This window comes from Oryctolagus cuniculus, chromosome 1 (assembly GCF_964237555.1).
Source record: "Oryctolagus cuniculus chromosome 1, mOryCun1.1, whole genome shotgun sequence".
Taxonomy (NCBI): domain Eukaryota; kingdom Metazoa; phylum Chordata; class Mammalia; order Lagomorpha; family Leporidae; genus Oryctolagus; species Oryctolagus cuniculus.
This window is the reverse complement of record NC_091432.1, coordinates 34,902,920-34,927,875: the sequence shown is the minus strand read 5'-3', so window position 1 is coordinate 34,927,875 and position 24,956 is coordinate 34,902,920. Positions and strand designations below refer to the sequence as shown.

Here is a 24,956-nt window from a genome sequence, read left to right as displayed (position 1 = left end):
AAAGAGCAACAGGTTGTAATTGCCAGGGTTATATCTGTCTTCTCCATTACAAATGGGGATTATATGTTCCAAATTTTTCTCTGTAGGAAAGGTTTTACTTGTCAATAAGAGATTTAAAAGAACAGTCAGGGGTTGGGCACTGATATCTCTATCTCCAGCCAATTTTAAAACGTATGCATCAAGAATATCGGTTTTTGCCTCCCTTCCTTCAGCCCCTGTTGTAATCCTCTTAGTGTCTTCTTTACCTCAATGAGCAGCAAGATTCTACAACAAAATACCCTATAGATATCTGTCACCTCTGCCAGAATCTATCTTTAAAAGTGCTCCTTTTCAGGTTATTAAATTACTATTCCCAAAGCACTGACCATATCTCTGTAAATAATGCGAGAGATTTTTCTGAAAGGACTTTAAAGGTTTCACAGCTAAAGGGAGAGCCACATTTCTTAAAAGCTTCTCTTTACTAGACAATTTATCAAGTTTTTTGCTTTCTCAGAATGCTATTTTGAACAGACTAAAAAGTTATTCAATTTCTTCCAAAAATACAATAATGTACAAATATTTATTTAACATGAATGTTTGCTCACTTTCACTAAATAGTTAGAACCAATTCAAATGATAAAATAGCAGTAGAAAACAAAGTAACCATGTAAAGTCCTAGTCTGACACAAAAGCAAAGAGCAAAATCCCACCTTGGGGTTCCTTGCCTCTGATATCTCTTTCATGAACATCTTTCTCAGGTTTGAGCTGGTTTGTTTAATGAGTTATTAAACTAGTGAATTCAATTCACTTTAGCTAATTCTGGGCATACAGACAGGGCAGCAAAGACAAGGATGAACAGGAGATCCTTTGCCCTTGAGGAATTTTCAGCCTAGCAGAGAGGGTAAGATGAAACCTTCCTGAGTTATTTCCCTAACACAAAGATCAGGTCAGATCTTGCCTCTGCTCCTGTATTTCCACTGGTTCCCTGTTTTCTACAAAGCAAAAACTAGAATCCCTAATACTGAATGAAGACCCATTACATCTGGTTCCAACATTCCCACAGTGGAATCTACCATTCTCCCTTATATACCCCAGTGTAACTTCAAATGTGCTCAAACTTGTAGTCTGGTTGGCTTTGAACTATGCAAAAAATTTTGTATGAGGACCAGTCCAGCTTTCTGCTATGGCCCGGGAGTGCAGTGGAGGATGGCCCAAGTGCTTGGGCCCTGCACCCCATGGGAGACCAGGAGAAGTACCTGGCTCCTGGCTTCGGATCAGCGCGGTGCGCCGGCCGCAGCGCGCCGGCCGCGGTGGCCATTGGAGGGTGAACCAACGGCAAAAAGGAAGACCTTTCTCTCTGTCTCTCTCTCTCTCACTGTCCACTCTGCCTGTCAAAAAAAAAATTTTTTTTGTATGAGGAACAGTATCTAGCTCAATGTCATTGTAAATGGTGCAGAAGGGATGCTATGGGGGATTTGCAAGGTCAGAAGTATGATATCTGATTTGGGGATGGAGTAAGGTAAAGATAGACTTCAATTATCAGTTAAAAGTCAGATAGGACTAGCATGATGGGCAGGATTTCAATAGCGTTTATTGAATACCAACTATATTCCAGGCTCCATGCTAGGATATGGCACAAGGGTGAGAGAGAAGATCAGGGGATGGGAGAAAGAGAGAGAGAGAGAGAAGTTGAATTCTAGGCAGAGTGATAGATATGGGCATAATAACAGAAAGAGCATGGAGAGCTTTCAGTGAAAAACAAATGAACAATCTGGCTTGGCTATAACACAAAGAACATATTAGAGAACAGTCAGCCTTGAAATACAGGTTATGGCTAAATTTTAAAAAAACTATTCATCAAAAATGTATTGCGCACTTACCCTACATTCAAGACTTTGTGCTAGCACTTAGGAATACAAAGATGAGTAAGACATAATGTCCGTGCCCTAAGTATTCTCAATTTACCTGAGGAGAAAGGCACAGAAGCAAATGCCTTTACCATAACATAAACTCCAAGAATAGTTTGCAAAGGACAAAAAAGAGATCTGAGAACACAAAATAGGACCTGAGAAGGCTTTATGGAAAAAGCAGAGGTAAAGACTTAAGAGGCAAGGAACAGTAATTTCTGAGGGTATATCTCAGGCAAAGAACATCACAAGCCACATGTCAAGTTTACCAAAATGAAAAATAAGTTATGGTACATAGTTTATTAGCTCTGACTATAGTGTAGGGTACAGAGAAAATTGAGAAGAGGAGAATAAAGGAAAGATAAGTGAGACTAGGCATAGACTTGGAGGAGAATCGTGAAGACCAATTCCACTAAGCTATGAATTTGTAACTTTTGTAGGTAACATCAGGCATATGAGTTGTTTGAGCAGTAAAATAATGCTACAGTAAAAACAAGGAATGCCAAGAGAATCAGGCCTAGAGCAAATAAATCTTAATGTCACATGAGTATGGAATATAAAATTTATTAATTACTATGCCATTCTCCTTTTATTTTATACATTTACTCAAAAACATGGTAAGAAATACTTGATTCTGTTTTTATAATTATAGTATTTAGATTCATAGGATTATTCTTTTTTTGTTTGATAGAGTTAGACATTGAGAGAGAGAGAGAGAGAGAGAGAGAGAGAGAGAGAGAGAAAGGTCTTCCTTCTGTTGGTTCACCCCTCAAATGGCCGCAATGGCTGGAACTACACCGATCCGAAGCCAGGAGCCAGGTGCTTCTTCCTGATCTCCCATGCGGATGCAGGGACCCAAGCACTGGGGACATCCTCCACTGCCTTCCTGGGCCACAGCAGAGAGCTGGACTGGAAGAGGAGCAACCGGGACTAGAACCCGGCACCCATATGGGATGCGGGCACTGCGGGCGGAGGACCAACCAAGTGAGCCACGGCGCCAGCCCCAATTCATATGATTCTTAAAAACAAGTATTTTCAGTTTAAAGTTTGATATAATAGAAAGATTGAAGATGCAGCATGGAGAAATTCGAAAAGAGCACTTTGGGACCAGATGTCTTTTTTTTTTTTTTTTCAAATTTTTTTTTAAGGAAAACAAATTTCATAAGTACAACTTTAGGAGTATAGTTATTCTTCCTACCAAACCTGCCCTCCCACCCACACTCCCACCCTTCCTCCTTCTCCCTCTCCCCTTGCCAGTCCCATTCTCCATTCTTTTGCATTGTATGTTGGAAATAATGGACCCAGATCAGTTGACAGGAAGTCCTACTTTACCTGAGTACCTGTATCAAGTAGGTGTCCTTGGTTTAGATTTTATGTATTCAAAAATTAAAACATAAGCAGGAGAAATGACAGCAACCTTACAAAGAGTTTGCCAGCTAAGAAAAACAAAAGACTTATTCCTTCTTTGGAGACATGTTTAAAATGTCTTTTATGGTTTAGCTGAAGAAGAAAGAAAAATTTTCTGTACCATAAGAATAACTAGACCTTCTGGACTGGATTGTCACAAGCAGAATTTTCCAAAGAATTCATGTGCCTTTAATACATCAACCTATATAGCAAATAGTACATATCCTAAAGTACAGAGATAACAGCCACCTTTATGACTTTATAAACAGCACTATCTTACTAATATGGTGGTAGAAAGAAAACTTATCAAACAACAGGACTTAAATGATACAATTTAGAGAGATTTTTTTTTCAAGTAGCAGTGCTATGTACTGTTTCAGTTTTGGCATGCTTAATTATCAGAAAGAATAATATTTGCATCAACATTTATAAAAATAATTTATAGTTGAAAAAAACCTTAAAAATGCATAAATGCACTCTATCCAATACATAAAATGCACTTTGTTAAGTACAACAAATAAAATCTTACCTTGTTCTGTAGGAAATGGTTGTCCAAATCCACCTTTTCAAAGTGATCAGGTATCTGTTGACTGGTACAGTTGAAATTAATTGGAAAGCCTTCACAAACTTCCCAACTAGGAAAAAATGGATCATTAAATTATTTTTGTCAGAATAAAATACTTAGTTATAATGCTCTTTACTAGTGTAATCATTTATGCCTCTATACTCTTCTAATGGGGAAAAAACAGTGTGTAGTTCATAATCTTTTTTAAATAGAAATCTGTAAAGTGCCTTGCTATCTACAATTGGGAAAAGAAGGCTATAAAATGTTACCTTGCAATAATTTATGATATTAGGAGATTCTGCAACAAATTAATTAACAAAAAAGGATTCAAGAAATGGTGTTTTATCTTTTGGAATCACTGATAGTGGAGATCATCCACATTTTTAAGCTTATATTGTAAATAGATGAGACTACAAATAATAAAGGATATTTTTATACTTTTAATTTGTGCTAAGTATGCCAGTTTGATATTTTAGGAGTTATCACAGTCAAGTGAGTACATGGAAAAATCACAAACTAGAGATTTTGAGTTTTGTTCTTAGTTCAGCCAAATCACTTATCTTAAGTGAGCTAAACTTTATTCTAAAATCAAAATTACTTCGCTCAACACTGATGTATTATGACAAATCATGTGGCATGGTACTCAGTAGAAACCAGTCCTGAGGTGTGTAATAGCAATGTTTATCAATGCTTTGAGAAATATAAATAAAAATATAATTATTAAAATTTCAAATGATCCACTTTAGAATATAGAAAGAAAATTCAAATGGAGTGCAAAAAGTCAGCAAATTATGTAACAAAATTATTTACATTCAACAGGGGCAGCTTCCTATTGTAATACTTAGGGACATATATCTAATTTGAGCAATTTAAATAAAACAGTATCCATTGAACATTGAGAAGCAAAATTAAGGAGGACTACAAGAATTAAAAGTATATATATAAACTCCTGGCTAAACATTGAAAGGAAAGGGCACAGGCAGATTTAACAGCTTGTGGAAGTATCATTACATACAAAATAAATCTTTTTAAAAATGAAAAATGCCTATAAAAGGAGCGATAATGAAATTTCTCTCCATAAAGAGAAGAAGAAGCAACAGATTCCAAACTTGTTTTGAAAATACAAGCAGTCATTAGGGGTTCAACCTGTTGTTTATCCCAAAGGAAACCCCCTGGGTTTGTCTTTCTATACATATTTAGCATAGGATGTCATTAGCTGGACTGAGTGGACCTCATTACACTGTTGTAATGGTTCTCTGGATATGGGCTCTACTTCGGCCTTCTCATCTGTACAGTAAGGAGAGCTATAATGCTTTCAATGATAAAGTGTTAGGACCTCACAGACAGATCACCTAATCAAACATAGCTTCAGTATTGTGCTACACTGTCCAACAGGGAGTGGCTAGCTACCTGTTCCTACTAAAATCAAAATTAATTTAATTTAAACAAAATTAAAAGTGTAGCTCCTCAGTTATTCATTTCAACTATTCAGCAGTCACACTGTGTTTCCATCATCACAGGAAGTTCTATGGGACTGCGACAGATAACGGATGAGCACTTGAGTGCTGCTTAGTGTCCCACGTGATTTTCCTTAAGCTAAGGAAAGTTAGTAAGTTTTTCAGAAACCACAAGCACTACTTCATTATACCAGAAAACAAGTCAATAAAATAAATAATTGCTTATCTAAGACAATTAAAAGAACATTTTCTTAGTGTTTCAACCCCGTCATCTGGGAAATCTGAAATGAGGCGATTCAGATTACTTCAGCCAAACACATGCTCATTTACTTGTCATATCCAGGTAGTAGAACAGTAGTATGATCCGAAAAGATCTTATAGGCAACTGTGACGCCACCTCTGACAAATGCAGTCACTCGGTCAAAGGTCAAACCTAACACAGGGTTCAGTGGAGATCTGAAAAAAATGGGAAAAACTTAAAAACTGTTTTCAAAATTATACATACTTTGAAATTTTTGCACAAATAGTAAAACATACAATATCAGTGTCTAATAAAGTCTAGAAATAAGTGAATATCTTATCATATAGCATTATTATTAGTATCCTGTACGGATTCTTAAAATGCACATTTTGGTTTATTTTGCTGATTTATAATGTAACCAATAGCTGCAACACATGCAATTTTAAAAAAATAATTACAACAATAAAAGCAAAGCATTGGTTGATAAAAATAATCATCATTCATATATATTCATTTTTCATGAATAACTGAAATGCAATACATTCACAGTGATCTTTGGAAATAATAGTTCAAATGAGTCTTTAACATTTGGTTATAGCCAAATATTTGTATGTATCCTCATCCAGTGTTATGCTGATTTTATATTCGTGTTATGTGTTTTTAGGCTACTGTTGTTTGTGAACTGGGAATTAAAGTCAAATTGAAAACATCCAAAATAAATAGAATGGTTACTATGAGCCAATTTTCTCTAAATTGACAACAAAGAGTTGCTATTTAACTCTAGAATTAAAGAACTCAATTACATCACCTGTGTAGTCTTGTCATCAAAAATATTTAAAGTGAATCTAATCGTGAGAAAACACTTGGACAAATCCAAGATGTGGTACATTCTGCAAGAAAAGCGTCTGACCAGTGGGAGGAAAAAGTCAATGTCATGAAAAAAAAAAAAGTAGAGGGAATATTTTAGATTAAAAAGAACAACAGAAAATGACCTCATGCAATACAGGGAACTTACTTAGATACTAGATTACTTAGACACTAGATTAAAGCATCTGTGGTATTTAATATAGGTTATGTGTTAGATGACATATTGTTGGCTGTGTAAGATATTACAATGTGGTTATATAGAAGAATATTTTGTTCTTCAGTTATATGAGGCCCATCTTGGAGAGAAATTTTAAGGGAGAGATAAGAGCAGTAAAACCAATGTGGCAACTCTAAATTGCTGAATCTAAGTAAAGGATTAGATGTTCAATGCTGTCTATTTTAAACTTTTCTATACATTTAAAATTTTTCAAAATAAAAAGTTTAGAGAAAAATTAAAAAGACTCAAAATAGAGGCAAATATTCACAAAAATCTTCTTTGCAAACAATTTGCCTGACCTCCACATATCAACAAAATTAGACATGTTTGAATTACTTCCTGAAAATGAATACTTGGTACATGTTGTAATTCTGTCAATGTATTTTAACCTAGATGGCAATGACTTTTTAGACACATAAACATTAAAAGTTCCAATAGCAGCAAATGCTGCAATGGTTGTAAGTAGTTTATTTTGGATTCAAAACAAAAAAGTACATTATCCAGTTCAAATAAAAATGAAACAGAAATAAATCTGTGTAATTATAAATTTCAAATTTCTTCATCTACATTCTTCAGATGATTTTAGAATATTTCAGATTACTGGCATTTAACTAGTTATTCTGCAAACCTGATCCAATTAGGCACGAACAAGTAGTTTTTCTTAACAAAATACTGTATTAGAGCACACATCGTTATAAAAATAAAAAATTAGCTATTATTTTCACTTTAAAAATGATATTAGGAGGAAATAATAATGATACACATTTTATTAAAGTCCCTCCATATAATTGGAGAGGTTTGCTAAATATCCAAGAGTTCTTTCCACCTAAAAATTCTTTGCTGTTTTTATCATTGTAAAAACAATCTTATTCATAATGCAACTAAGTTATATTTTGAAATTTGCCTGTGGAAAAAATTACTATTCCTAATGGCTGAGTTTAATTCTATAAATTACACAGCATAATACATCATTTATATTTTAATTTTACTCTACTGGGATGGATGAAATAAAAATTTTTTAAATGCCACCACAACTTACTCTACCAACTTCTTTTAACACCTTAATGGATTTCTAACCAGATTTGTCTCAGTATTTGAAATATTGACTATTTAAATATATAGCAAATCCAACCAGCCCCTTATTTTTACTAAGGTTTAAGTATATTCATGTGTTTTACATTATAATTAACATATGATCAATTATACTCTGTATGCAAAATTACTTTCCCTATTCTGTTCTACAGCTAAATAATGAGCAAGGAAAATTAAAAATAGGCAGGAAAGTGTGTGTAAGTTTCCTGTAAAGCAGTCTCGGAGTTCATCTCAATGTGTCCTGTCAAAATATGCATAAATTTCCAAGATATTCAGCACAACAGCCCAGCTCATGAGTGTCTGTAGGCTGCAGCCTTTTCTTTCTTCAGAAACGCAGATAATTTTATGCAGGAATTTACCAATCTACAAAAATTTACACAATGCTCAGCAATAACCAGTAATTATTATGGGATAATGTAAGGCACTTTTGAGGAATATAACTTTGATAGGAGAGGGCTTACAAGCTTTACCAATTTATCTTTAGCTGTCCTGTCATTGGTGCTTAAAAGGTTAAGACTTTATTTGTGAAAACATAGAGAGATAGTGGGGAATCATGTTGTCTACAGCTTCATAAATCTTGCTTAAGATCCTTTTCAATTACCATCCATTTCTCCTTTAAAAAGGGACAAAAAAATAGAGGAGTGGAAGCAGGTCAGGGCAGTGTGCGACAGTGACAGTGTGATGGGCTTGGGCCCCCCGTGGCGTTTCCATCTGCTATCATTAAGGTGACTACTCAGACATGAACAAATCCCTCTTGCTGTGCTGACAGGCAGACTTCAAGAACTATGACAAGGCATTAAGACAGAAAGTCAGAGAGAGAGAGAGAGAGAATATTCCACAAACAAAACAATACTGTCTTGCAAAAATGTCCCCTGAAATTTTATTGGATTTCAAAATGTTTAAAAAATCATAAAAGATGCTACTTGGCATCTCAACTTTCCTTTTAAATTCGCCCTGGAAAGACTGAAGACAGAGAAGAAACACCTCATTCCTACCTGTATGTTTTACCATAAGAGACCCAAATTTTTTGCTCATTCTTCAGCAAAAGTGGATTCTTAATTTCTTGACCATGCTCGTCAAAAAGCCGAGTTGAAGAAAAATGGAGGCCTGGTGGGCTGATGGAAGAACCTTGAAGTCTTTGATGAATCTTGAGAAGTAACTGGTGGGGGTGGGGAGGGAGAATGAAGAAGGAGAGATAACCTAAAATGCGAACATCTGTAATAAAGTGTCTCTACTCTGAAACAAATGAAGTCCAAACAAATGATAATTAAATTCACATAGAATGTTAAAAGAAGTGTGAAATGACAGCAATGTTTAGCTCAGTGTAAAGTAACAAAATGAGCATGGGCTTTTAACCAGCAGGGGGTGCCACAGGCTTGTGATTGAGCTCTGACCCTTTGGCACAGGGACTGAAAGCAGATGTGACAGTCTCACAGAAAGAGCATTTAGCTTCTGCACACGGTAACACTCCTCTTTGATAAGGGTTATGCTTTTCTCGTCTGAGCTACACATTTTGTTAGGGGCTTCCCCACCAGGTTCAAGTTTTACATTAGGCAATCTCTCTGTTTCCCAACTAACCTCCGGTAACTAACAGTAGAACAGTTCACCACTTACAAGATTGCAAAAATAAATATGACTTTCAGCCCAAGTTGCTTCACTTAGAAGTACTCTTCCTGGATGCATTTTAATTATAAAACCCCACAAAAGCTTGTGATGTTTTCAAGTTGCGAATAAGGCATCACTGAAGTGTGAAAAATGAAATGCTCTAATTTAATGTTTTAAATAATAACATTGTTGGTGTTTGCTTCTATCCTACATGGAGATTCTGTAAATTATCAAGATAGTTATTTTTAAAAAAGATTTATTTATTTATTTGAAAATCAGAGTGACAGAGAAAGCAAAGAGAGAGAGAGAGAGTCTTCTGTTGGTCCACTACCAGATGGCTCCAACAGCCAGACTAGGGTAGGTCAAAGCAGGAGCTTCCTCCAGGTCTCCCACAAGGGTAGCAGGGGCCCAACATTGGGCCATCTTCCACCGCTTTTCCTTCTCACGCCATTAGCAGGGAGCTGAATCAGAAGTGGAGCAGCTGGGACACAAACTGGTGCCTATATGGGATGCAGGCATCTCAAGCAATTTTACCTGCTATGCCACAATGCCTGCCCCAAGATATTTCTAATTTAAGGTATATTTCAAATGTAAAGTACATCTAACTGAATGGTGGCATACATAATATTTTAAAAGACATTTTTTTCTTTCTCATCCATCACCTCTGTTTCAGTGTTCCAGCCTCTACTCTTTCCTAATCTGCACCCCTTACGATCCAGCACTCTGTTCTTCACCTTCGGTCACAAGTTTCATTTTCTTTTCTCCCTTGTCAGCTCTTGAGTCTCACAATTTCTTGTTATTCTGTAATCCCTGCAGGGGTGTGGATATGGCTGTTGTCTTTTATTGCCTAGCTGTTGTTCAGAGGTCCCTTTTATTAAAAAAAAGTATCCTTATATTAATCCCCATTGAAGGGATATTTCAAAATGCTAAATGTCAAGATTCAAGGAAAGAAAGGAAACTTCCATACATCTCAGGCATTTTACTGATGGTCTATAAACTTCTGACTAAGTCAAGCAACTGTATTTATAGTATACCTAAAGAAATAGTTTTTGAACTAATTAGAGGTAAAATTAGTACTTCCAACTTAAGTGCTTTCATCGTCTCATTAGTAGCCAGATTTTTAGTCTTGACGCTCAGCAAGGCTAAAGATGATGGCATTTTTCTTTTTTCATTTCTCTTAATTTAATACTTCCTATTCAACATGGCCACATCCTTTGAATTAAGAATGATTATCCATATCTTCTTTAGAGCTCTAATACATGATGGTTTAGAATAGTATTTAAAATACTATTAAAATAATAATAATATAGGATATTACTGTATAAAAATACAATCATCCATATTTGTGGATCCCCCCACTAGAAAGACAAACATACTTTTAAAATCTACAGATTGTATTTCCAAAGCTCCACATTTTATTTCTGCATGGTCTCAGCCCTTGAACTTACTTCTGTTGCTTCGTTACTATTTCTGAAAACATGTAATGCTGATCATTTTAAATCATAGGGATTTTGCTTCACAGGCATCACCTTTTTGTGAAAGTGAAAGATACAAAAGATTTAAGGCTTGATCCAGGAAAGAAATGTGTGCACAAAGGATAGGGTGCGTGCTTGACACAGGATGTGAGCACCTGACCACTTAACCAAATCTGCTTTCACAGGAGTTGCATTGCAACCTCTATTTTCTCAACCTGGTGACAAGAGTGCACATTAGGTGTTCAAAGATGAGCATTCCACAGCCTACAGGAGGTAAGGACCTCCGTGCCTTTCATCTTTAGGCCATTGGTTAGGGCTGGGTTGTGGCAACCAAAAATTGTGATAATCTTCACCCGTTTATCTTTAAAGCTATCATCACCAGGCCTTTAGAGGATAAGAATTCGTCCAGGGACCTGATGAGTGTGAAATACCTTAGGCTAGTGATTGAGACAAGTGACCACACAAGGGAAAAGTCATGCTTCGGTGTCACAAGGGATCTCTCAAAGTGCTTTTACAATGCCCCTACTTCAAATATTTTTCCCCAGAATTACTTGCATATTTCAGAAGTAAAGCACAATTTTAGTGTGTGCCATAAATCGAGACAAAAAGTTTCTATAGAATAATATATTCCTGTAGAAGATAATATAAATGCCACCTTTGATAGTAGCATGAAGCCAAAAATAAAATGTCTGTATATGAAAAGAGGAAGAGATAGGTGGAAAATTCTAGGAAGGCTTTTCTAGCACGGTGATTTGAATAATCAGGGATGTGATGGCTTAAAAAGAAATCAGCCAAGTCCCTGGGTCTTTCAACAGAAGTTGTATTTCCCTCTGTCTCTTCAGGCTCCAGCTAATGATCCAACCGGAGCCTCCCGATTCATGTGTAACTTCTGTGATTGCCTGTAAAGGTCAGGTAATGGACACCCCCAGGGAGAGGTAAGTCCAAGGGTGCTGAACTGAAGGCAAGAAAAGGGAGTAAGCTTCTGAACAAAAGCAAAGCGACAGAGCCCAAAACACTGATGTGCACTCGGGCGCATAACCCCAATTTGTAAACAACAGGGTGTTCAGTGTTCTTTTATGCAAGACAAAGACCCAAAATAAAGACCCTTAAAGGGTTGGTTCTGCCTGAGAAACATCCCAATTGTCTGGAAAATAGGCAAAGGTAAGAGTGTCTAAGATAAACCAGCTGGGCTTCCTCACAATCAACATTGGAAGACCAAGGCTGCAAGTTAAACCACTCAGGGTGCAGGGGTGGGGAACATCCAGCATGCAGGCTATATAACGCCCACAGAATCATTTGGTCTGGCCCTTCCAAGGCAACTACTATGCAGGACTCGAAAGTCAATAAATTTTTAGTGGGCTAAATTTTAAGCTGATAATTTTTATGACCCACAGGTGATGTTATAAACATCCAAATGGCCCTTGGCAGAAAAAAGGTGGTTCTCTACCCCCAGAGACTCAGAGCATATCCTCCATGGAATATCATGTGACTTCTTTTTAAATGAGGAGAAAACTAATGCATCAAAACCAGAGCCCAGTGTAGACAGATTTCCAAATAGAAGCTGGACAAAGGTTGATGCTGTTAGGGAAGGGTCCTGGAGGTAACAACACACAACAGTGATAGCCAAAGAGATCCAGAATTCAAGCTTTGGAATACACTCTTTACAGACCAGCAAATGGCTGATATGTTGTAAACAACTTTAAGATGTAATTGTCTAAGTTAACTATAAGTAACTTGGAGGACACCTTGAGTCAGTCACAAACAGTCAGTAAACTCACTCTTTCCATCAGATTGCCAGTTTGAGTTGGGCTATCAGAACACAAATCTTTTACACTGATACAAACGGGGATCTCGCCAGTGTCTTTGCCATTTTCAAATACCTGAAAAACAAACATATTCAAAAATAAAAATAAATACATGCACACAAATATATGTGCTATGTGTATCTTACATGTTATCTATATGTATGTATGTATAAATGCAGATAGTTCTTGCTTTGCACAGAACCATGTCAACTGAAAGTTGTGCATGTAAGAATTTTGCAAAGCAAGAACTGAGTAAACAATTGGCAGGTTAAATTAATAGTACTAAAAAAATTGTATAAAGATCCTTGTTTCTCCATTTGGTTTTAGTGTCGTATCTGACTGGCTGTTATTCTCCACATAAAGTCTTAAAATAGAAGAAAACTTGGACAGTAAGAGAGGAATCACTGACCACAGTAGATGCTTAAATGGAACAAGTGTCAAAGAAAGGTCAGCTATCAACCAATTAACTAGCTCACTTCATTCTTCCGGAAAAGCATAAAACCACAAATTACATGAGGAATGTTTGACTTATATTTAAAATATATCCATGTTCAGCTTGTCTTTTGACTCACGAAAAGGAAATTCAACCTGACAGATTTATTGTATAACAGTAAGATGGAAGTCATCCATTTTAAGTGCATATATCCAACAAGTTGTTGAGAACAGAGATAGAATTCATAACATTGCATTATGCAACACTTGCTGGGGAAAAAAAATGCCAGCAAACGTTCTGGTCAAAAGGATTCAAATAAACCAGTCCCAACAGGACGGCTCCACCAGAGTGAACACTACCCCTCTGACCACACTGAGGATCCATGCGGGGTGTGCCATTCACCAAGCAAGAAAGGAAGCAGGCCTGGGGAGGCCTGATGAATAATTTAAATCCTGGCTCTTCATTTTTTTTTTCCCTTAAAAGTTCTTTCTTCCTTTTTTTTTTCATATGTCTATCATATTGGTGCAGTCATCTTATGTATTTCTACTGCTGTTTTCAGAGAAGAAAATTTAGGAGAATAACTTCTTTAAAAATGAAGAAAACCGCTCTTTAAGTTTTGAGACAGCTCAAATTTTAATTTGTTTGAGCTGGTTTGGGTTGTAATGTGTTTCGGAAGTGCTTCCTGAGCCTTTAGGCAAAAAAGAATTTTTTTTTTTCTTTTCAGAACAATAATGCAAAGATTGGAAGTTTCATTCCACTCAGTGCTTTCCCTCGAGCTACTGATAGTCCAGTGGGGACATTACAGCTCTCAGCATTGATATTCCATTCACTACAGTTATCTGTGCCTAACAGGGACTTTTTTTTTTTCATTACTTTTCTGAGTAAAGATGCAATTCTGAACCAGAAATCTCTACTTTTCCAAGAAACCTGGTAAACTCAGCTGTTGTCTGCAAAGTGATGAGAAATAATGTGAAAGAATCTTATGGTTCCAATAATCTCCTCAGGTACCTAATCTGGAACAAAATTCTTTACCAACAGCAAAATTTAGCAATGAATGTCACAATTCTGGATGGTATGTATTCTGCAAGGTTAGTGTTGACAAAAGCTCAGATTGGAAAATTTATTGATGTCCCTTTGTTGAGACTTGCTAGATGTGGAGTCAGGTGCAGCAAATATATTCTAGAAAACAGCAGTGCAAATGCTAGCTACCAAACTGAGAAAGCAGAGAGGATCTGGTCAATATCTAACACCTTCATTAGCTCACTGTGTTGTTCACTACTGATAATGCAACTGCCCTTCTGGGTCCAGAAATGTGTTCTCAAAAACCAGAGAAATCGGTGATGACCTCCAAAAATGCTATGATGGCATAAAAAAGAGGTGTTTTGTGGTAAGGAAAAGGTTGGGTGTTGAAGTGGAAAGACGCCTGCCTCCGCTACTAATTTAATGTGTTTGGGCTGTTAGCAAAACTAAAATTCCTCCAAATTGAAATCTTGAGATTCTTTTTTTCTTAAAGTTTGGCTCTGGTCTGTATTTTTTTTTTAAGATTTATGTATTTATTTGAAGGTCAGAGTTACAGAGAGAAAGAGAGGGAGAGAGAAATATTCTTTCCAATGGTTCACATCCCAAATCGCCACAACAGCAAGAGATGAGATAGGCCGAAGCCAGGAGCCAGGAGCTTCTTTTGGGTCTCCTTTGTGGGTGCAGAGGTCCAGGCACTTGGGCCATCCTTCACTGCTTTCCCTGGTGCATTAGCAGGGAGCTGGATCAGAACTGGAGCAGCCACGGCTCGAACTGGCTCCCATATGGGATGCCGGTGCTGCAGGTGGTGGTTTACCCCCTATACCACAGTGCTGGCCCCCTTGGTTCTGGTCTTTAAGCTCCATATTTATAAGCCCATTTTTAAAAAGATGCACATCTTATATTTTTCCCTGCTTTGCCTGAAGAGTATTTTTATTTCTAATGTCTAATATTTAAATAAACAGGGAGAGATTTCTATTATTGGTAATATAAGAAAATAAAAAAAATAGTTTGCCTTTACTTTCCTTCTGTCTATTCTTCGCTTAAGGAAAAAAAAAAAAAAAGGCTGTTGTACTGGCTTCCTAGTGGCTCTCTGCATAGCCTCACCTCCTCCTGGCTCTAAAATTAAATTCTCACCCCTGAGTGGGATGATGCCAAATAAAACAGCTGAGGCTAGCTTTGAGTCCCAAGGAGTAAGGTAATAGAACCTAAAAAACAATGTTCCAGAGCCTATTGAAAACCATGGTATCTAATGATTATTGAAACAACACCTAGGACTAGGAATTTACTTCAATGCCCTAAGTTACACAAAGTAGAGTTGAAAGGGGAGGTATTTTCCATGCACTGCAGTCTTTTTACTCCCCTCCACATTGACTTTTCTTGAGCAGGATTAAATTAGATTAACACCCATGTTTCATTGTAATGTAAATCGATTCAGTCATTCAACAAATATTTATTGAGGGCCTGCCTTGTGCCAAGCACTGTTCAGGTACTTAGAACACATCAGTGAACCGAGATCACGTTCTTGAGGGACTTAGCCTCTGTTGGATTAGAGAGGGACAGACAATACACAATCAACTAAACAAATAAGTAAAGTATATAGCATGATCAGGTCATACCTGGATCATGTGGGGCCTGAGGTTCATACAAATTGCTGTCTTCTTCAACAAAAAGGATGCAAAACTACATGTGAAATATTCAATAACATTTTCTATAAAGAGACCAGGAAGATAACTTGATCTTCACTTTGGCTTGGTGAATCAAATTGTTTTTCCATTATTGCTTAGAAAAGTTTATTTCAGTGTCACAACTTTATTAGTGATTTCATTAAAATTTTAGGATTGATGTCAAATTCAGGAAAACTTTGATCAGGTTTCTTTTAAAAATGAGCTGTAAACACGGAAGAATGCTCTGCAAATTAATTGACTTCATTACTTTCATTCCATGCTTTTTCTCCATCACCCACCCACATACATTTTTAACATAAATTTTTAAATTTACTTTCTTTTTATCTATTTATTTATTTGTTTATTTATTTTGCTTGAAAAGCAGAGAGACAAGTGAAATCTCACATTTGCTGGTTCACTCTGCAAAAGCATGCAAAAGCCAGTGTCGGGTCAACCCAAAACCAATAGCCAGGAACTCAACTGAGGTCTTCTATGTTGGTGGCAGGAACTCAGCTACTTGAGTAATCAACTCCCAGGATGGACATTAGCAGGAAAATGGAATCTGCAGAATTCAGACACTCTAAAATGAAATGTGGATGTTCTATGCAGTGTCTAAACTGCTGTGCCAAATGGTTCCCTGGCATCCCCCCACCACACACACACACACACACACACATATACACATGCATATTCTTAGAGCCAGGCACCCTAGTGCAGGCAAAAACCAACAGTGGAAGGCATGTGGTGTAGTGGTTAAGATACCATATGGGATGCTCACATCCCATATAGCGTGCCTGAGGTTCTGCTTCCAATTCTAGTTTCCAACTAATGCACACTATTGGAGGCAGCAGGTCATAACTCAAGTAGTCTGATCCATGCATACACATGGGAGACTGGAATGGAGTTTGAGGCTTCTGGCCACAGCCTGGGCCAGCCTCAGCTGCTATGGACATTTGAGGAGCAAACCAGTGGAGAAGAGATTCTTCCTGTTCTTCTCCCTCCCTTCTGTCCCTTTCTCCCTTTATTTTTCAAGTAAATAAATAAAGATTTCAAAGATAGAAAAAAAAAAAACCAATTTACTCTAATGCCATCTTCCTGGAATCATCTTCCAACACCAAAATTAACTATACACAGATGTAACTTGGAAGCACTAATTACATTCCACTATGCCCAAACTAAACATAGCTCCAACTCAATTTACCCTTATGTCTACTTTGAAAATACCTACAGCCACTTTGTACATGAGATAACATGAGAAAGAGGAAATTAGAGTGGAAAAGAGATAATGATCTTAAACACATATAATTAAAATATATTACATTTGCAATTTTATAGGAATAAATGACCAAATAAACTTGTATGTGAGATACGAGAGGTAAGAGAGTTAGCAAGCAGATAGCTGGGAAAAAAAAAAAAAAAAAAAAAACACAAGCAAGGCTAGTTGCTTGAGCAAAGACAACGGACATGATCAAGGAACCATCTGGAAGCTGATTAGACTGAAGTAAAGTTATAGAGTACAGTAGGTAAATACAAAATCCAGGGAGTGGGGTGGTAGGGTGGAGAGTAAAATGGGAAATCATTGGAAGTCTTGAAACACAGCAGTAACAGGACCTGATTTAGTTTTTTAAAGAATCAATAGGACTTCCAGGTTGATAATTGATTATAGAAGGCAAAGGTAATTTGAGCAATGGATGACACTGGCTCCAAGCAGAGTATTAACAATGGACATGGCAAGACATGTTTTTTTTTCTAATATTTGTTCTAGAGTTATGCTACTTTTTTTTTTTTTAACTAGTGGGTCATTCAAGAAAATCTGTAGTTAGGCTAATATTTCTGAAACATGACTTCTACAGGCAGGGGTAACTTTATTATAAGGGCAAATAAATCAATATAAATGGTTGTTTGGATGATGGTACACTAAAAAATGGAAAATGAAATTAAAAGATATTTTGGCATAAAATTTTTGAAATCCATGTGTAGTTTTTTCATAATGTGCATTTCACATGAAAGTTTTGCAGTATCCTGGTATGCAGTATTTGTCAAAGTATAAAAATAGCAACAGACTGCAAAATGAATTTTGATTATTATGAAGACTTTATAGGGAGAGTGACCCAAACTTGAAACTATAGAGAGAAAGCTGACATGAGTGAGGAGTTACAAGTCAGTACAGTCCTTTCTTTGATGCATTTGCCTAGCATCATGTATGCCATCTATTTAAGGGCTGTGTAAGGTCTTGTTCAGTGTCAGTACCTGGTGTACGACTAGTTAAAAGGGAGCTGTGGGGGAACGGCAGGTTCCCAAACTCGCCTCAACCACTGGGCAGGAAGCTCTCCAGTGCATGAACGGAAAGCCAAACACGTAAGCTTCAAAATGCCTCGGGATGCAAAGCCGTCAAGAGGGAATAATAAGAAAATGACACTGCAGTGTGTTGCCAAAAGTTGGGAGGCCATAGGCTAACAGGATTTATGAGTAGAGGTCTGTTGAAGAAAAGGATTGTAAAATGGCCACACAAAAGTACCTGGCATATTTCAGGTGGATAGAATTGAACATGTTGAAGTAAAGTTAACTTGCATATATTGTGGTAGATTGCTTAGCCTGGAAGCAGACCTTGAGAGCAAGATTTGCCTGCTGGAAGTTGACTGAGGAGACTCAGGATAGCCGTGGTGAGGTAGTGAGGAACAGAGTGGGCAGGGGTAGGTGATCCGTGATGCAGTTGCAACAGAGGTCTCTAGTGGGAGTTCTAGAGAGGATGGCCCTTCAGACAGAGAGAATTGAGGAGAAACAGCACTTCCATCTTGTCTGTGTCCCGGTCCTGAAACTGGGGCCAGGACTAGGAGGACCAGGACATCTGGCACCACATCAGCTACCCACATGCAAGGGTACTCAGTGATGGATGCACCGCCACGTGCATGAATCATTCAGTCCTTAAAACAATCAGATTTTATACGAATCTTAGGTGCAGTGACTTCCTCAAGGCAAATCTACTATAAAGGGGCAGGAAGATTTTTGGGAATCAAGTCCTATGATATTTTTAACTACAATGTTTATTTGTATGTCTAGTATTGGAGGCTCTATTCTATGAAACTTTACATCAAATATTTTAAAGGCATAGACAAATGTTTTATAGTAGAAGCTTTTACCTAAATCAAGGAACATGAAAATCAAATGAAATATTTTCTTTATGAGAAGCTAGCCAGCCAGAAAAAAAGAAAATCTTTATCCAGTCATAGTTCAAAGTCATTTTTGAAGACAACTCTAACAAAATTAATATTGAATATACATTCAATTAAATAATGTACTGCTACTTTTTCATTTCTGTAGACTTGCAAATGGCTTTTGGAATATTCCATTTTCTGTATTCTCTCAATTGTATAATATAGTACAAATCAAACAATAAACATATCTAACCTTAATAGTTAAAGCAGTGATCACAAAGCAAACATTAAAATTAAAGGGTTCTGGTAATGAAAATTTAATAATGAACGCATATATTTATACTACATATAAGAAAAAGTGTTTTAAGGCCTAACATAGATGTCTTTTAACAGTATGTAACAGTTAGCAAGTTAATACATTTCATCCCAGGAAATCAAAATGCATTATAAGTGAAAGCAAATTTTATAATTGTTAAAATCCATCAGTCTAAATGATTGGTACCCAGATCAAAAACCAGATAATTTTTCACGCCTAGAAAAGGCATAGTTAAGAAAATATTTTGAAAGAGGTATTTGAAATTTTCACTGAGAGTTACAGTACAGCCCATCGTTGAGAAGTATGAAAAGTAGGACTTTTCTATAAAAGTAAAGTCTATAAAGTAGGACTGCATGGGTGGGTCAGAATAGTCGAACCTGAAAATATCTCTCCAACCAGGTTATCATACCTGAAATTCCACTAAGATATTCACTCCCTTGTCAGAATTAAAATATCACAATTAAATTAAGGAAAATGATATTCAGCATTGTTGGTTATCTTTCCCTTAAGATTGTGATTTTTGTTTGTTTGTTTTGACAGGCAGAGTGGACAGTGAGAGAGAGAGAGAGAGAAAGGTCTTCCTTTGCCATTGGTTCACCCTCCAATGGCTGCTGCAGCCGGCACACCGCGCTGATCCGAAGGCAGGAGCCAGGTGCTTCTCCTGGTCTCCCATGGGGTGCAGGGCCCAAGTACTTGGGCCATCCTCCACTGCACTCCCGGGCCACAGCAGAGAGCTGGACTGGAAGAGGAGCAACTAGGACAGAATCCGGCGCCCTGACCGGGACTAGAACCTGGTGTGCCAGCGCTGCAGGCAGAGGATTAGCCTATTGAGCCATGGCACCGGCCAAGATTGTGATGTTTTAAAAAGGTATATTTTATTTGAAAGGCAGAGTTACAGAGACAGGAGGAGAGAGAAAGAGATAGATAGAGATCTTCCATCTGTTGGTTTACTCCCTAAATAGCCACAATGGCTGGGGCTGGTCCACACCAAAGCCAGGAACTTGGAACTTCATCCGGGTCTCCCACGTGGCCTGGGAGGGGGCCCAAGTACTTGGAACACCCTTGGCTGCTTTCTCAGGCACATTAGCAGGGAACTAGATTAGAAGTCAAGAAGCTAGGACTTGAACCGGCATTCATATGGGATGCCAGCATTGCAGACAGCAGCTTAAAGTGCTATGCTACAATGCTGGCCCCAAAATTGTAATTTACCAATTTCAGCTCTCTGAACCCCTCAGAGAACTTGGGGTAGGACTGGCAGATTGTGCTCCAAGTATAGTGGTTCTAAGTAGGAGGTTAAATTTGATGAGAATCTGTGGGAGCAGCCACCATCCTGGCTTCACAAAGGATTTATCCTACTTTTATCTATTTTACACTGTTGATTACAAGAAAGAGCTTTGAGCAAATAAATAAATAAATAAATAAAATTAAAGACTATCTGGGAGAGTGTGGTGTTTTCTTTTTCCTAAGAGCAAGTTTTGAAGTCAGGGTGGTAATGAGAGCCAGGGTACCTGACAGCCTGAGTCTTGAGTTGGAGGGTGGGAACAGAAAGGACAAGAGAAGTGGAAGACAGAGAGGCCTGTAAGCTGGGCCTCTGGGGCTTCACAGGCACTCTGAGACTGAGCCTGCGTCCCTTCCTCTCAAGCATCTCAAGTTACATTTCAGGGTGTTGTTATAGTGTTTTTCTTAAGGACTTTTTGCACACACCACATTTTACTGTCTATTGACAAAGTAGAATTTCAAAAATAAGGTATAGCATTCTACAAAAATATTTTCCAGTTATAACTCTCACCAAGTTTAATATATGAAAATGTTCAAAATTATCTAGATAACAGTAGCAAGGCAAATTTGCTTGCCTGTCATTTCCAAAGCCAAGTAATGTCATTAAACCACTTATAAATGAGAATATCTCAAAGAGAAATGGAACAAGGATTTCAGTTTGACTAAATTAATTTAATGCCTGAAATTATATTTCATGTGGGCTATTTCACTGGCTGAGTATAATTTATTCTATTGTATACTTATGTTTTATAAATAAAGGCTTTTAGAGGTTTCTGAACTCTATAAATTTCTTTTTTATAGAAAGTCAGAAGGGTTTTGATGAGAAAAACAAAGTCACATCCCCTCACATTTTATTTTACTCGAAGAAATGAACATTACATGATTAAATAAGCACCAATTCATCAGACATTCCCCAAATCTCAACCTTAGAGATTATCTTCTCACCTTTGGATGAAAATATGTGTGTTTAATGCTGTGCAGTTTTTTTTTTTAGATTTCATATGCCTGTAAATACAATTTCCCCTAATATGAATGAGTACTTTCAATAACTGAACCTACTATCTATAGCAATACATTTTAAAAGAACTAGTCCATTTTCCGATCATAAAATATTATCAAAACTATAGGTAGTATAAATGTTTGATAAAATATTATCAAAACTATAGGTAGTGTAAATGTTTCATTTTGTGATTACAAGAAAATCTGCATTCATTTAGGTTCAAATGAAAAATCTAGGCTTGATAATATTCATGGTGAGTTGGGATAACATAGATGTCAGTGGATAATCCAGGGAACATGAACATATGTAGAAAGAGAATATCAACTACTTGAGCATATCAAACACTCTGTGAAAAAGCTAATTGAGAGGTAAAAACAAATTAACTGCTATGGAGAAGGACAATCTCCCTGAGAGACAGTGTGTGCCTGCAAGAGTAAGGTTCAGTGGTTGCATTTAGTCTGAGTAACTGCTGGGCCAGTAATACAGCTCTGGCCCGTGGACTTTCCCTGCTGACTGCCCACCTGGCAATTCTCTGGGCACCTTCTAGGATGTCAGGACTGCACAAGGAAAGCCTGTTTCATTACAACAGGCACTGCATGGGAGCTAATGTCCGGACCAATTGCTCTTCCCTGATTTTGACACAGACGCTGTTTTTCTCCTCAGCAGATCTAGGGAAAGAAGATTGTGTCTTCCTCCACGTGGAGGTTTATACCTGGCTGCAGATGCCTGTCAGAAAATAGGCTAGCGAGAACACATTGGCCTTTTTTTCTCCAAAAGATGCTTTTTTTTTTTTTCCCAAAAAGGGGGTGAGGGGTGGAGGTATAGGAGGAGGCAGGGGCAAGATGGAAAGGAGCACCAGAAAAGAGTCAGTGAAAGCTGTTCATGCCTGCTCCTACCTAACTATCCTACGAGATGTTAGAAGGCATCTTTTAGGGTCTCAGTTTCTTTACCTTTAAAATGGGCAGTCCAATGTTTGCCTACTATCGTAAAATTCACATATGCAAGGTGATTATCTCCAGCGCATTTTGCCCAATGCTTAATGAGTATTCTTGAAATTACAATAACCTTGAATATTCCAATTTTGCAACTGTAGTCACAATTCCTTTCCAAATGAAAGTCAAGTTGTCATGTTTTACTGTTTGTACTTGGGGAACACTGTAAACCTGCCTTCTCAATGCTTACAGAAATAACGGGTAAAATAGCAGAGCAGCTCTGGGGTTATAAGCATACTGGGGAAACATGGAATGTATGGTGCAGACCAATAAAGAGGTCATCACATGTCCACCCACCAAATAATCTTGCCACAATATTCTAGATAAGTGTTCTCAGTTATTTCCTCCTATTAATTTAATGATTCCATAGATTCCTAAAATTTTTTTAAAACTTCCCATTAATTCAAATGAATGGTTGGGGAATTTTAAACTTAAAAATGACTACAAGATAGAATACAAATCTCAAATGGATTATGATGTTCTTGTGCTATTGACAGAGTAAATTCAAGTATTCACAGCGCGGATAAGGCCAAGAGCATTTTGTGGCTAAAGGCATCTTTTATCAGGCAAACAGTTCATTTTCTAAATGTAAACAAATCTGAAAGGATAAGATGATGGGATTGTAATACAAAGCTGAGATGATTGATACTTTAGTTTTATTGTCTTCAGAAGGAGTTATATTGTCCTAATTGTAAGAAAACAATCATAGGCTTGGGCCAAAACAGTGTTCTATGCTTCTCTGCATCTTTCCACTCTTTCTGGCACAATGCTTTGTGTACAATATGTATTTCATAAGCTTTGGATTTCCTTGGAGACTCACTTAAAATATTTATTCTTTCTGTTACTGGCAGAATAAAAATTGTTGGGTGTATACTACCCAGAAGATGCTGGACAAAGATCTTCTTAAAAATTGTATCTTTGGCCGGCGCCACAGCTTAATAGGCTAATCCTCTGCCTTGCGGCGCCGGCACCCCGGGTTCTAGTCCCGGTCGGGGTGCCGGATTCTGCCCCGGTTGCCCCTCTTCCAGGCCAGCTCTCTGCTGTGGCCAGGGAGTGCAGTGGAGGATGGCCCAAGTGCTTGGGCCCTGCACCCCATGGGAGACCAGGGGAAGCACCTGGCTCCTGCCTTCGGATCAGTGCGGTGTGCTGGCCGCGGTGGCCATTGGAGGGTGAACCAACAGCAAAGGAAGACCTTTCTCTCTCTCTCTCTCTCTCTCTCACTGTCCACTCTGCCTGTCAAGAAAAAATAAATAAAAAATAAAAAATAAATTAAAAAATTGTATCTTTGAATTATCCCTTTAGCAAAGCTTGAATTTCTTTACACTGTAAGAGGATACTATAACCAAACAATGTAAAATAGAATGCTTTAAAAAAAAATCTCCAAATCATAGCTCCCTGAGTCTTTTTATCCAAGTAACTAAGTCCTTAATATTTCCCATTTTCACAGCTAGAGTGAGTTTATGTGAAGCTAATGAAGAATAAGCATCAAATCCCTTATTTTCTCCAGGTCTTGAGAGTTCTAGAAGTTGTCACAGGTGGGGAGGAGAATCAGACACCAATCAGGAAGTATTTCTGTGGAATTCTGATCAGCTGCCTTACAAAGATCCAGAAGGAAGAACTTGAATCTCCAAGACTTCTTTAACCCATTGTGATTTACTTTTTCATTCTAAAGAAAAATCTCTTTCAGACTTAATTTAAAGAGAGCCCCCACTCCACGTAAATTTCTGGTTCCCAAATTTTACAAGATCCAGACCCCATGGAAACTAGATCTGCCTCTACTGTCAACAAATGGAAGGCAACCCACAGAGCATCATTGACCAATTGTGTGTGAAATGCACTAATTCCAGTGAACAGACACCCTTGTACCCCTCTTCCACTCCTTCCCCCGTGCTTCTGCCCACCTACTCACACGTCACAGCCTCTTGCTCATCAATTCACTGTCACAATTTCCCACCTTCATAGTGGTTTTTCCACCCACCATCCCCTACAGATTTGCTAATACCCTTTCCTATCAATCCTTTCTTTCCTGCTCTCCCAGGGAAATGCTAACATTTCTGACAGCATCTCCATGAGGATGAAGAGGAGGAGGAGTTGCAAGGAAAGAACAGGACTAGGAAGACAGAAGTCACTGAGCCGTGGATACAGCAGATGTTCTCATAGTGGTTGGGGGTGGTGGCGGTGACAGGGGATATGTCGTAAGAAAAGGCTTGGAACAGTGAGAAATTGCTCCAAAAACTTGTTGCCTGAAGGGCTTCATAGATTGTGATGCACACTGAGTATAACTATTGAAGGTAAAAACAATAAGAAATATCACTTACATAAAATGTGCTGTGACTTGAAGGCAGGAGAATGCCCCAGAGTATAAAAGCAGTGCCCACTCTGGTTATGACTGCGAGGGCATTTGAGTGCCAACGGAAATGCCATGTGAAGTGAGAAAATGTCATGTAGGAACCACAAAATTATAGGTGATTAACTTCTAAA

General features: G+C 37.7%; 1 protein-coding gene across 22 annotated transcripts in view; it reads right to left on the bottom strand.

Moving 5' to 3' along the window:
* The window catches only part of DCDC1 (doublecortin domain containing 1), a 557,706-nt gene that overhangs the window by 248,912 nt on the left and 283,838 nt on the right, over positions 1-24,956 (bottom strand). For 21 of the 22 annotated variants that reach the window (XM_070071610.1, XM_070071601.1, XM_070071604.1 and 18 more), the window contains 4 exons: positions 12,591-12,692; positions 8,728-8,891; positions 5,646-5,771; positions 3,823-3,928 (listed from right to left, as the gene is read on the bottom strand). In XM_070071610.1, the coding sequence (XP_069927711.1) occupies positions 3,823-3,928; positions 5,646-5,771; positions 8,728-8,891; positions 12,591-12,692 (498 nt within the window). The remainder of the gene's footprint in view (positions 1-3,822; positions 3,929-5,645; positions 5,772-8,727; positions 8,892-12,590; positions 12,693-24,956) is intronic. The other variant, XM_070071605.1, reaches the window with a different exon arrangement.